At 39.6% G+C, this 14500-nt stretch overlaps 1 protein-coding gene across 3 annotated transcripts in view; it reads right to left on the bottom strand.

Moving 5' to 3' along the window:
* The window catches only part of rabgap1l (RAB GTPase activating protein 1-like), a 97960-nt gene that overhangs the window by 21479 nt on the left and 61981 nt on the right, over positions 1–14500 (bottom strand). Inside the window, exons 15-18 of one of the 3 annotated variants that reach the window (XM_079349785.1) lie at positions 12404–12478; positions 10053–10178; positions 8639–8782; positions 4364–4405 (exon numbers count right to left, since the gene is read on the bottom strand). In XM_079349785.1, coding sequence (XP_079205911.1) covers positions 4364–4405; positions 8639–8782; positions 10053–10178; positions 12404–12478 — 387 coding nt within the window. Of the gene's footprint in view, positions 1–86; positions 2335–4363; positions 4406–8638; positions 8783–10052; positions 10179–11386; positions 11609–12403; positions 12479–14500 lie in introns of those variants that run through there. The other 2 variants (XM_079349786.1, XM_079349787.1) reach the window with 2 other exon arrangements.

The following is a 14500-nucleotide window of genomic DNA, read 5'->3' as shown; positions in this document are numbered from 1 at the left end:
TCTCCTCTTTAACTCTTAACCTGATCATCCCTGCGTGCTCATTTTACTTCGTCCAGCATCCGTTTCATACTCCCCCCCTCTCTCACCGCCAGCAGCTTGGGGACGAAGAGCCTGTGACCCATCCCGAGGAGACCCATGACTTTGCAGAAAGAGTCGGCTGAAGCCTCACTGCCGTGGGCCCTCTCCTCCACTGTCCCATCTCCATCCTCCACTGCCCTGCGCACTGATGGAAGGGGCAGGTGCGGCGTCAAGGCAGGTACAGGGGGAGGAGAGGGAGGAGGGGAGCGTGGAGGAGTTGGTGGAGGGGTGGGGCAGGGTGAGGGTGAGGGGCGGTCCCACTCCGGGGCCAGGGTGGCAGATGACTCCAGTGTGTCGTCCTAACGTACTAGTTGGTTTCTTGGGAGTTGGAGGAGAAAGTGGTGGTTGGTGTTAAACTCAGGCGAGTAAAGATTTCTTTCGGCTGATTCTGTATCTGCAATTTGTCAGATTTTTCTTGGGGAAAAAAAGCAGAAATCACCAGATCAAGTGGAGTCACTGGAGTCGGATTTTCAATTCCCGAGGTCAGAAAGAAGCGATGACATCCAAAAAGGTATAGAGTAACTCAGCAGAGACAGACTAATCATCCAGGGCATGAAATGCTGAGGTTGCTCCAGTTCATCTAAGCACCACGGAATCTGGACAAGTGGACAAGACGTCCTTAAACTTGTACCACTGTCAGAGCCTGGAATTTCCAACAATGTCTATCAAAATAAAAGTCAGAAAATGACGTATTGACGCTGCGTGAGGCATAACGTCGAGTCTTCCAGCTACCTGCCAGACGCACTTTGAAATCCAGTCACACTGCCCACTCTCATCTTTCCATGCCTAATTCCTCCACCAATCCCAATCCAGTACACTGTCGCCTAGCAACAGAGCTTCTTAACACGTGGGGCCTCGGTACTCCTCCTTTTTTCAATATTTTCCTTCACAGTTAGATTTCAAAGACGGAGGCAGAAACCCCATTGGCCCACAAAATTGAGTGGCCTTAATGCTGGCGGCTCTGTGCTCCAGACGTCACATCAAAGCAGCTGATGTGTTTTGTATTGCTTTTTTTCCAAACCGGAGGTGGAGTCTGATATGAAGCTGACACGGCGTTTAGCTTTCTTTGAAATGGAAAATTGCCTGAGATAACAGTATGATTCCTTTCATCCGAAGAGGCTCGGTCTAAGCCTGAGCCGCAGCAGAAGAGATGAGGTCTTTTAGAATGGGCCCTTTTCAGCCTTCAGGAGGTGATGATGCATTCCTGTTGGTTTATGGCTGAGTGGATGCTGAACCCGTTGACTCAGATTTAAGCCAGTCAGCGATGCATAAAAATCAGGGTGAGTATCCAAGTCTGTAGCAGAACGAGGATAAATTTAAAAAAAAAGTATATCACGGTATCCTCTCATTGCTCATCCTCATCACTGATGTAACCCTCTGATTTGAAGTCTAACCAGATCCAACAAAGAGCGTTAAAAGCAGAGTCAGGTCAACAGCATGGACTCCGGCAGATTTCCATTAGCAGCAGCCAGACTGAGAGTCTGTAGCGGTCAGGAGATCTTAAGATGGGAAGCCACCACCCTCAGATGGAAAGTCACTTCTGCCTCTCAACAAAGCTTAAATGGATGTGTGTTTGCATGAGTGTGTGTATTGTTGTTCCTTCAGGAGTGATGCTCCTGGCCAGCAGCCGGGGTGAGGCAGAGTAATGGTACCGCAGAGTGTCTCTCTTCTATTGTCTCCTCTCTCTTTTCTCTCACCCTCTGTGTCTCCCTTGCCTCTGTACTCCTCTGTTTTCTCTTTGTGATGCTAACAGCTAACAGCTATCGGCTGGCAGGGGCGGCTCCATTGTAGAGGTCTGGGTGGTGGTGATGGAAAGAGGTAGCGTGTTGGAGAGCCAACCGAGAAGAGGAAAAGGCGAAGGTAGGAGTGGAAGGCAGGGAAAACATGGAACCGAGGCAGAGAAGGAGATGTAAGCTTGCATCCATGGGAGGTCGAGATTGAAGAAGAAAAAAAGAAAACAGAGCTTTTCTCCTCCAAGTCCAGATTGCTAACGCTATAGCATATGCTCCTGTTGTGATGTGGATGGGGGCTGCTAAACAGGAGAGGGAGGGAGGGAGATGTACTCAGATGGAGGGAGGGGTGATGAGAGCGGAGGAGAGAGAGCAGAATGGGTGTAGGAGGGAGGAGGGGCCTCGGGGGACAATGCCGTCATGCCCGGCCAATGAGAGATGGTCTGTGGAAGCCCCTTCTTCCCTTCTCTCACCTCATTTGTTCTCCGATCATGACCATTGCATGCACCACATCTTTCTCTCCCTGACATATGGAATAAATTATTTCTTTAACACAGAGCATGAGGTTGTTTTTTTTTTAAACTAACCATCCATGATTTATTTAGAGAGAAGGCCTGAGTGTAGCTGCATTACTATACAAGGGAAACAATATCAACTATATCCATTCTATATTATTACTAATATCAGTCAATATGTACATTTGTATTGGTTTTACAACACACAAAAAAAAGCATTTAAAATTGATTCAAAAAAGGTTTAAATCAGGTCTTCCACTTGCTTGATAACCTTAAAACCATTTGGATACAGCAAACATATTTCTTAAGTTTGGTTTCATTTTGAAGTGCAGTTGTTCGGGGTTTTTTTGTGCTAGCCACATGAGATGCCGGTCAGCTCGACCTCTTTATTGATAAACAGGTCAGAGTGACATCACAAAAGCTAGCTTTTAAGACTGTGCAGACGGGGTCACATGTGCGAAAAATTGTAGGAATACTAAGACAGTCAAATCTAAACTAACGTTTGTATAATTGGCTGTATATGTTTTTAAAAAAGTCTAATTGTTTGGCAGTTTTTCGCAGACACGAGTTCCTCAGCCTGCAGCGTTTGATCTGCTGTTTAGGTTTAATACGCTGTGTCAACTTGAGTTCTGCTTAATACACTGACTGATCCTTCTATTGTGAATTAATAAAGCTTCCTAGTTTGAGTTCATTTAATCCCTTATCCCTTGCAAGTTAAACCTCAACCATCAAACCTTAAAACTGTCTTGATTGTATTTTTATTGATCTTTATTGTACTGTCTTTATGTATTTTTAATGCCACAGAAAGAGACACTCAAATCTGGAAATTAATTTGAGATAAAGCATAACCTTAATAACTAACCAAGAAACTGAAAACATGATGACATAAATCCTTATCACTGAGTGTTCATCCATGTGCAGCATGACGTCTACAATGAATGTCTGTCTAAATTAATGTCAACAATACACAACCGGACACCAACATGTAAGATGACATGTCACTGCAGATAATATCAGATGCTTCCTGACATGAGAAGATCTGATGGCACAACAAGATTGTTTGTTTTAATGATGTTTAAAATGTATATATATATATGTATATATAAAATGAAAATAAAATATATAAAATGTATATATTTTCTTAAAATTCATTTGAATATACTTAAAATACAGACTGGGGTATATTTAATGACATTTATTTGGTTAAAATATTAATGTTTCTTCTTCCTTTTGTACATACAAAATAATTACATCAAGTAAAATGAATAAAATGATCATACTTGATGTCAAACAAATAGAAACTATGTGTAAGTAAGTCTGTGACTTATGTACTGTGCCTTAAGTTTGATGAAACAAGAATTGCCTCTTGTGTGGAAACTTTTAGTTGCATGTTTGAAACCAGATATTATATCTGCTGAGAGCAGTTGGACTAAATTAATACAATTCCTATCCTGCCCAAAACATGTAAAACAATTTTATATACAGTATATATCTATATATGTGTGTGTATGTGTATATATATATATATATATATATATATATACATACACACATATACATATATACTGTATATGTATAGCAAAAACATAAATCAGAAACAAACGTAAATGGGACGAAGTGCAGGCACATTATACTAAACATTATATGCCTTTACATTCATCTGATTTGTCATTAAGGACAATTCAGATGTAATTTCCGATTTGATCACTAGAGGGCAAGAAATGCCAACACATCAACTGTCACACCTCGACTCCTCATGTTAGACCTTTTACTCACTACAACTCATCTGTGCATACATGCCAACAACTCTTCATTATTCTCAGTTCACAACTTTAAGAAGCGGCTTATCAATGACCATCTCTTCTATCTTCATGTGAAAGTTTACATATTACCTTTCTACTGAGTCAAATGGTAGATTAAGAATGAACCAATTTGGATTGATTTCAAATAAAAAAAATTAGGACTTGAGGAATAATTTTAAAATTGAGAAAATTAAAACTGTTAGCCTCAGACAAATTCACAAAAGATGTTTGTGCTAACCTTGAGCAGAGCCAGGGCGACGTTGAAGATGATGTTGAGACCCTGGAAAAGAGAGAGGAGAATTCTGTGTGAATAAAAACATGAGCAGAGGTTAAACTAAATCATCTTCTAAAAGTCTTTGCAAATTTAAAACATTTACAGCTTTAGGAACAGCTTGGCATGCAGGCAGCTTACGATATATATTACAGTAAAAGCTTCTAAGAAAATACAACTTAAACATCAGAAATATTCTAAAAGTGCAAAACAAGGCCAAAGAAAGGTTAGCTATCAGATAAATATCAGTAGAATCATCACACTGTCAGTTTATAATTTTCTGCAGAAGTACTCCCTGATCTCACTCAAACGTCATAAAAAGAAAACTTTTAGCCTGCATTGTTGTTGATTACAAATATATCTACATCAAATGAAAGCCATAGCTTGATATTTTTCCAGGTAAGGTAATATCTGTGCTAAAAACTGTTTTTACTGTAAACCATCAAAAAAATCTCTGTATTGTATATTTATTGATTAAAAATATTTTAAAATTAAGTTAACTTTGTTCCCAAAAGGAAAAGAAAGCTGAGTCTGTACAGTCTTCCTCGATCACATCAATTGATGTGTAGCAATTATTTCTACTATTCACAATTTTAATGAAAGTCAAATATCAAGTAAGGAAAGCTTAAGTTTAGCTTTACTATTGTTTAAAGGTTTCTTTTGGGGCCTTTCATTCGAGACAGAACAGTGGATAGAGTCAGAGCTCGGGGACAGACAGAATGGAAAACAACACAGGAGCCACCAGCCGGACCCTAACCCGGACCGCCAGCCCCGAGGACCACAGTCTTCGCACATTGGGTGCACGCACTAACCACAAGGTCAGCAGCGCCCAAAATGCATCATTACTGAAATGAATCTAAATGCAAAGGTTACTGCAGAACAAATGAAACTTCCATGCTAGAATAGAGATGGAAATGTCTTTTCTTGAGAACAACGTAAGTTAAAGGGACAGTGAAAGAGTGTGGGGGGAATTAACTGTTCTTTACATATTTTGTAATTATCAGATGTATATTGCTTCTATACAAATCTCTGATGACAGCATGGAGCAGATTTTTGTGTTTGGAAGTTTTGTATGTATTCACTTATTTATGCTCATCAATGCTGGGACATGATGTTCCCCGTCATGTTTTACAGATAAAAAGCATCTGATTCTGACATAGAAAGAGAGACAAATGTAAAGCTGATGTCGGCTCTGCTTGGGAACACCCATCTACTTGGTCTTAGTGACAACCAGTTCACATGGCAACACAGAGCTAAAAATATCTATTAAAAAAAAAGAGAGAAAAAAGAGAGGGGAAGCTCTTTCCATGTAAGCCTCAAGATGGTGCCGCTGTGCTGAGGAGCAGGATGAAAGGTGTATGAGAGAAAGAAAGATCATCTTAGAGTATCTGAGCGAGAGATATTCATGGAAGAGAAGAAGATAAACATGCAGAAAAGGAGGATGACTAAGAGGGTGACAGCTGGGCCTGAAGAGGAGTGGTTTAAAATAACATGAGTGCAGAAATTCTCAGCTTCAAATCAAGCAGATTGAGAATAAAGACTCTATAAAGTGAAGACAAAACATCTAGAGCTCCCCCTACTGACTGGCTACAGTACAGGTCATAAGGCCTTTCTTCTCCATGTTAACAGATGGGACATAGGTCAAACTTTAAAGGGGTCATATTATGAAAAATCCCCTTTTACAGTGTTCTTGAACATTTATTTGGGTAACCTGAGTGACTATCGACCCACAGAAATAATACGTGTGTTTACAACGCAGAAAAAAATGTTCAGTCTCAAATGTTCTCATAACATTTAAAGAGGCACACACCAAAATGGAGCGTTCTGAGAGAGCTGGTTTATACAGGGTAACAAACCTCTTTTGGTGCTTAATACATGTTATATTTTGATCAAAGCACAGCACAGATGTTTAATCTAAACCACATGGGATTGTTTGAAAATATGGAAAAGGGATATACTATGTCCTCTTTAAAACCTATATGCATGTCAAAAAAATATATATTCTCAAACATGGTTTCTGCCACCACAGTTAGATTTTATCATGCCCAGTTTTGTCCAAGCGTTTAATTGTCACAGAAATTTAGATTCTATTTTTTATTTGATGCCATAAGAGGAGTATCTGTAGAATGCTATTGACAGCTCTGCTAATAAATGTGACTTTTGTGGCCCAGTGTGCCAGATAAGCAGAGAAGAGGCAGAGACAACCACTAATACAGGAGTAATTACATTTTCTTTAAGTGTCCGCTAAAAATCAAGACAAGAATCTGTTCTGCTGTGGACTGTACCAACCTGTGAGATGTTCAAAGATATAAATGTGTGTTAGGGTTAGTACATCAATACACCAGCTCCACCAGCCGATCTTTACTATGAAGACTCTGTTTCCGAAATCACGTCATCAGTGTAATATGTCAGTGGCTTTTGTATATACTTTTGTATAACTGATATACGCTCAGTCGCATCGTCTATCTTTGATGTATATACAGTCAATGACTCAAAGACCTTGATTAAGATTTTGCCTCCTTTAACTTAAAAAAACCCTGCTAACTGAAAGGTTATCAATAACCAAGTGACTCACAGATGATCTTCACTCCATGTGAATCAGTTTAATTTCAGGACAAAAAAAAGTCCAATAGCTTAACATCGTCAAGGGTTAAAACAAGGAGAGAGGAAAAGAGAACATGAATTATCAAAGGAAAGTTAGTATACTTCTATAAGGAGAAACTGCAGCAGACTTAGGAAGTGTTGTGAAAAGTCATTATCTTAGACGTATTTACTCACAGTGTTACCAAAGGCAGAAAGGAAACAAAGGGAACAAAGGAAACAACAGGAAGAAAGGAAGATGAACAGCGTTAAAAATAAAAATAAATAACAAACAAGAAAAGTTGGCAACGACTATTAACAATAACAGACTTCTGTATAAACAGAGAAAACAGAAAAACATGTGAGAGACTACTGGGTTTATACTGCAGACACAAGTTTTTCCTTAAATGCTGAATAAAACAGAGATGAAAAAAAGGAAGAATTTTTTTTTAAAAACTGTAAGAGAGAATTGTAAAGACAAAAAGAGAAAACAAGGAAACAGACACTTGAGAGACAAGGAAACAATGAATATGTTGCAGAAGATGATTGAGACAGCAAAGTAGAGGATAGCCAACAGGGAGCTGTACAGGAGATGAGGTTTCTGGTTATACACGCAGATTCTTATCTTGCAGCTCATTGGAGAAGAAAGAAACCTGCAAAACTTTTAATTGTTCTGCCTGGGGCCAATAGGAGGACGAAAGAGGGAGGGTGATAGAGGAATAGAGGGGAAAGATGGCAAAAGACAAATAGGACATTTGACTTGTGATGTTTTAAACTTATAGAACAACATAAGCAACATGCAATATATACCCTCCCTAGGTATCGACATATATTTGATATATTATATGTTATTATTTTATTTATTTTATTATGTGTCTGATTTCTGCTCTTCTCGACTTAGAATGTTTCAGACTAATTCTGAGTTGTTAATTTGGGTAATGCCTTTCTTCATAGGTCCATGCTGGATGTGGTGTCCCTCAAGGCTTTGTTCTTGGCCCTCTTTTCCTTTGGGTTGGTGTGCTCCAAACACAATGTTTATTGACCATAAAATCACAGCTTTATGTTTCTAGCTCTAGATAAAAGCCTGAGCCAGACATTCCCAGTGCACTCTAACTACCCTTATGGCTTCATCAGGTGTGTCTGGAAACTTTAACTGCCACCTGATTTAACTCTCAAGGTCGTAATGATCAGCTTAAATCTTCAATCCTCATTTCATGTCAAATCATTCAACTGCAGATCAGATGAAATCATCAAGAAAACTATTCCGGTGGTGGTCCTAATAACATAAAATCAGTAATAGTATAAAACCTTGAAAGCCAAAACAGCACTTATTGATAAAATTGGTAAGATATATAAACTACTATTGTATAAATATATAAAGATATAAAGTTACTGTATAACCTACTCCCCCCTCCTTGTTCTATTTCCCGTTTTCCTTTCATGTAACCTTCCTCCAACCTTTTGATGTTTCCATCCTCTCTCCTAGCTTCCCAGTGATCTGTGAAGTTATTTAACTACCTTTCTTTGACTCATTTTCTACCTCGAATATACTCCTTTTATCTTTCTAGAGGAACTCTCCCTTTTATGGTACCCGGGAGAATGTAAAACACATCACCCTCCCTTTGCTCGAAGTATAAATTATTGCAGAGAGTCAGGTTTTACCTCGCAGAGCAGAAGGTCAGTGATATGGAAAACCATGCAAAGGGGGAACTTGGCAGTGAAGAGGGTGAGGAACCACTGGGAGGCGTACATGTGTGCCTCCAGGTTGAGATCCTGAAAGTGGGACCACAGGTCTGGAAGCTGTTCCTGAGGGAGCAGAAAAAAAGAGATGGAGAGGCGGAGAAACATTTCAGATAAATCAGCACTTACAAGTCTTTAAAAGATTTTGTTCCACTTGTCATTTTGAATTTCAAATTACTTTGTTTGAAGTCATATTTTATTAAATTATGCAGTTCCATTGAGATGATAATCTCTTTGAAGAGATTTCAAAGAAGAAAAAGGAAGAACAAAATTCAGTATAACATCTCAGTTGTCAAACAGTCAGATAGATATACAATATGATACATCAAACACATTCCAATAAATACAAAACTGGAAAATGTGATGTCTTCTTACTCAAAGCAAGTACAAGTGAGAAGATGATTCTACCTTTTAGAGATTAATCTATTTCATATACTGACAATCTTCCTTCACCCGACTTTTTCCTCTGGTCTGATCTGATCTGCCTTTACAATCATTTTTTGTCCAATAACATCGAGAACATGAAAAAAGAAACCCTCTGTAGCTTTCAGGCAGAAAAGTCTGCATTTGTGTCGTAGCATCCATGGGTGTAGATTGAATCAAGGATTCAGTTAGGCAGATAGTAATCCACTCTGGCAGCTCAACACTTAACACTTAACATGCCACATGACACCTAACTTGATCAGATAGTGATCTACCCCCTGTACGCTAATAATTACCAGTCAATGCTAACATCCTTAAAGTTAGCGTATTTGGTCGATACTAACTGGGTTGATCTTGATGCTGACAGACGACGGCCTGCAGGACGACATGGCCCAATTAAACTCTAATCAATGAGAGGATTAAGGCAGTTACAACGAAGTGGAGTGGGGCTTAACCAGCGCCTTGTTTATCAGAGTCCACAGACAGAAAGTGTGCTGCCACGCTAATAGAGACAATAAAATATTCTATGGCTTAAACAGATACAGAAATAATCTCAATCTTATTGTTTTTATATTTTGTGACATTAGATGATGTGATCACGGTGACTGATGACACTGTGTCTGGAATAAATAACAAGTAAAGATAAAAAAGATCTATATATAACCTGCAGTGAGACACAAACGTTGAAGGTACAAGGCTGTAAAGGGAGACGCTAGTTATGACTCCCAGTCTGCATCAAAGCAAATATCCAATCAGAGAGCTTTTACTTCTATACTGCTGAGTTCCACATTGTCACTTCATTTCATGTACATCGATCCAGTCAGGGTCGTCTTGTCAACATTATATTTTCCCCAGTTATGTAGTAAACACATTCATTGTCATTTCAAGTATTGTGATTGATCGCATCACGAACCTGCATCAGCCTCTCCAGCTGGTAGAACTTGCAGTGAAGATCCTCAAAGTTGTTTTTGTAGAGAGCTCGAAGGCCGTACTCATACATGATTTTCACCAACACACAGAAGGCCTGTTCCTCAGGCATCTGAAATCACATGAGAAAAAAAACAAAAAACACAAATCACAACTAAGCAGTATCATCTTAGATTACAGTCAGGTTATCTGACAGAACAGAAAGTTAAAAAAAAAAAAAATCCATTTGATGATTTTTAGTGAGTAGATTACTGGCTAACACAAATTCCATAGATTCACGAGCTAGAAAGACATGAAAAAGTAAGTGCATTGCTACAGAGACAAAATGTGATTTCATTGTAGAAATAAGAATTGCTGGCTTTCGCTTTCGCTGCTCAGCTTCTCTGCGTATCTTATGCTGCACATGCATTTTTTATGAATATCAAATTATCTGGTAATTCTGTTTGAATTGTGGTTGTTTCTTTGCTGTTGCTTGGGTTTTAAAAAGCTAATGCAAACATCATCTTAAACTCCAGTAAACTGAGTCTGATAATCGATTATCTGACTGTTGCCACAAATGAAACCAGAAACCCTTGTTTGAAACGCTGTATGACATTCGTGGTCAAAGAGCCTTCAAAACATGTTGAATGTCCATCTGCCTTTTCAGCCACGTCAGTCACTGTGATGCTATGGGAATAGGACCCTTTATTTATTTGCTAAGTTTTGCTTAAACCCCAACTGATGGCTCCTCAGAGATGGAGAAGCAGGCAAGTTTGACATTTTGATTTAAGATAACTGGCTCTTAATAAAGACCCAAGGACAAAGACAGGAAGTAAAGGGGCAGATAACATGTAATGCCACACTTTGAGCTGTTTGAATTTGCGAGTGTGAGCAACGAAAACGTTGTAATGCAAGTTCTTCATTGACTCTGTGTGTTTCGGTACGTGTGTCGTTTGGATAAATGAAGATAACCGACATAAAAGGAGCTTTAAACTGTGTTTGTTCGGATTTATTTCTCCTTGCTCTCTCCGGCTTACACAAGCACACACTCTCATAGACACTGAGGTGATATTTAATCAGACTGACAGTGTGTGTTTGGGGCTGAATGGGCTCCTGCAGGTAAACCCAGACCTCTATTAATATTCCTGACATCTCCTTCATGACCTCTCCTTTTCTTCCTCTCCTATAACCTGTCCACCTCCCCCTGTATAACTCTCTATTTCTTTTACTGCAGTTCCCTTTATCCCCCTCGCCCTCCCTCCTGCTCATCTTAAAAACAACCTCCTCGATAACTTCCTCCTCCCTTCTCTCCATTAAACTCCTGTCTCCTCTCCTCCTTACCTCATCCTGATGTATCTTCTCCAAAGTCATCCACAGTTCCCTTCAATGACTCTCCCGCCATTTCTCCTCAGCCCCTCTCCTTCCTCTATCCTTCCTCTTCATCCTTTGCTGCCCTTGCGTTTTGGACTTCAACCAAACTTCCACTGCTCTCTCTTTCCTCTCCGTGTATTTTAAATCTTTCTTTAATAACACCTCAGCTGTGTTCATATGCGGACAACTTCATGCACACTTTGAATGGAAGAGGAAAAAGATAGTGAGAGGTTTAAATGGAACTAAATGTGGAGAGTTCAGATGGGGTATATACAGCAAGAGTTGTGTATTGACCTTGAAACCAAACTGTGATGGAGTGTCTTGCCCACCTCTTTCCCGCTCCTCGTTTTTCGTCTCTGATTCTGTCTCATGCGTTTAGCTCCCTCTATTCATCTGCAGCATTCTGCTCTAAACTGCTTTCACTACGGCAGTCAGCAACTTTCTCGTCTGCCACAGCTTTTCTTCCTCTCACAATGTCTCTCTGGCAGCCTCATTCAGTCTTGCATTGTCTAGGTTCAGCTTTTATTACACCTAGCACATGCAAACAGTCTTTGTTTCTGTAGAAACAGAGTGACAGTGCAGCAAACCAAACAAAGCCAACATGTTTTTTTTTGTTTTTGTTTTCTTTTGCCAAAGTGTTAACTTGAAAGGCAAGTATACTTTAGACAGCCCTCGCCCACAGTCTTTAGTTAAATCAGTGAAACATCCAATCACAAAGAGAGGCACAATGAAGTCATTTCTTCTGACAAATGTAAAGCATGTGAATATTTTATTCGGATGATAAGCTTTACCTGTGAATGAATGAAAGTGTTTGACTGTTCACATTGTGTCGTCTATGCACTGATTATGCTCAACATTAAAGGTTTGTGTTGTTTTGTCTCACCCAGGATGGTTTGAAAGTATGTTTATGTTGTATTGTACCTCTGTGTGTATGACCATGAGACCGCGGGCTCAGACAGTAGATGGATAGAAAAGAAGTTCACTCACATGCAGCAGGAGAACCGCAGCGAGGAATGACTGACCCTGGCAATATCCGATTTCCTCATCGTAGACGGAGTAAGCCTGTCAGAGGGAAGCAGAAGCAAACACAGGAAGAGAATCAGCGAAAAATAAGAGTTCAGAAATGAATGCCTCGATCTTAACACCTCAGTATTCCTCTGTCCTTCAGGAAAACACAGTAAAATCATACACAAACATGGAGGGGGAAAGAATTTCACGGGTGAAAAAGTGATTTGAATAATTTGTGGAGCAGACCGTGTGGTAATCTTTTGGTTTCACGGTGCAGCAAAGATCTTTAAAATACTGCAAGACTGAACAAAAACGGGTGTTTAGCTGCACATTCTTCACAAATATGATACCCACATCAAAGCCAAGTGGATTTCTTTTAATAATCTAACATACAGTCAAATCATAACACAATACTTGCGAGTGTGTGTGTGTGTGTGTGTGTGTGTTTCAGTCATCAGTGTGTGGAACACTGAGAGTAACCTTCAGATGACCGTACAGGAGCAGCTCCATTTAAAGAACGGCTGGTAAGTGGCACATCCCACCAATCATGCTAATAAGCAAACAGGAAGACATGTCTCAAACTATTTGAAGAATTATTTACATGGGGGATAAAAAAGGGAGAAACAACAACAAACAACTTCCACTCTCATCTGCCAATATCATGCAAGTACAGAAGAACCACACACGAGCAGCACTTTGGTTATTAAAGAAGACATCCTGAGTGTTTCACAGCTCGGGATTGTGATGGTCTGTGGAGGTTCATTGAGCACACTTTGATTTCCCTTATTAAACATCTGCCGCAAAGACATCATGGACGATTCTTCTCTTTTTGACAGACACAGCAGCCACACATGAAAGAGTCTCTCCCTCTCCTGAAAGATTAGTGTGGACATTCAGAGCTCCTCTGCTAATTTGGGGGTTTGATGTGGGGGTAATGGAGAAGTCTTGTGGAGCTGTCTGAAGCGTTATCTGCAAGCTGACATGTTTGATGGAGTGTGGCATTCACATGCCCCCGACTCATCTGGGAGAAGTGCACGCTGACAGATGGATGGGGGATGTCCTGGTGGGAGAAGTCTAAATTTGTAAGACAGAGATTATAAAAAGCTTAGATGGAAAGATAGGTCCCATTCAATGTCTACATTCTCCTAAGTGATAGGCCGGTTTTTGTTGTATATATCGAGGTTAGAAAAAACGTTTAAGGCAGTTCAGATCTACTAACACTCTGTCAATGAAACTCTAAGTTTATAAAGAGGAATATTTGGTTGATGGGTAAAAGAACATTATAGCAACATTATACCTATAAATTATTGGAAAGCTTTTAATTTAGTGTTTAATTTTTCCTTTTCAATATTGTAAAATAACCAACACTAATTTTTAATGCCTATCTTATTCTAATACTTTTTTGATTTGCGACCGCCACTCCACACTTACTTGTAGCGTTATTATTGTTTAAGTGCAGCTACGCCATTTTTATTTTGTGCTAAGTGAATTCAACTTCCTGGTATTTAAATACGTCAGTGTTTGCAGTAAAACCAAGAGTAGAATAACATCAGACACAGCACCTGTTGTGATTCACAGTCACAAGGGAAACTTTTTGCCAATCTGTACCCAAGGTTTGTAAATCAGTGCCCACAAGTCTCCAATATGTCGGGAAGGTTTGTAAAACTGTGTGCATAGATTTGCACTGCTAATCCGTACCCAGATTTTACTGCTGGCAGAACAGTCTTGGCCTGAGGGTCGGCAGTCGCTGACCCGTAGAATAGAGCGTGTGTCCACTAATAGTCGGGTTTTTGCGCTGCTCAATCTCAATCTCAGAGCGCTTACTGTTAGTAGGGTTACCAAAGTTTTCTTGCGGCACTTCCTGAATAGTGACTGAAGTTTAAATGGCCTGTTCTGAATTGATCTGTAAGCTTAATATTTTCTTTTGTTAAAGGTTGTTTTGGTTTTTTTTTTAAACAAAAGGACAGGTAAAAACTATTGTGAGGAATTGTGTCCTGGCATTAACAGCTGCTTGAATTCTGGACGGAATCAAACGCAGCAAAGATCCGCAGCTTCGGAACAGGTCACACTGTGGTT

Source organism: Symphodus melops, assembly GCF_947650265.1.
Source record: "Symphodus melops genome assembly, chromosome: 8".
In the NCBI taxonomy this organism is placed as follows: domain Eukaryota; kingdom Metazoa; phylum Chordata; class Actinopteri; order Labriformes; family Labridae; genus Symphodus; species Symphodus melops.
Note: the sequence above shows the minus strand (reverse complement) of the source record. Positions and strands in the feature narration are given on the sequence as shown.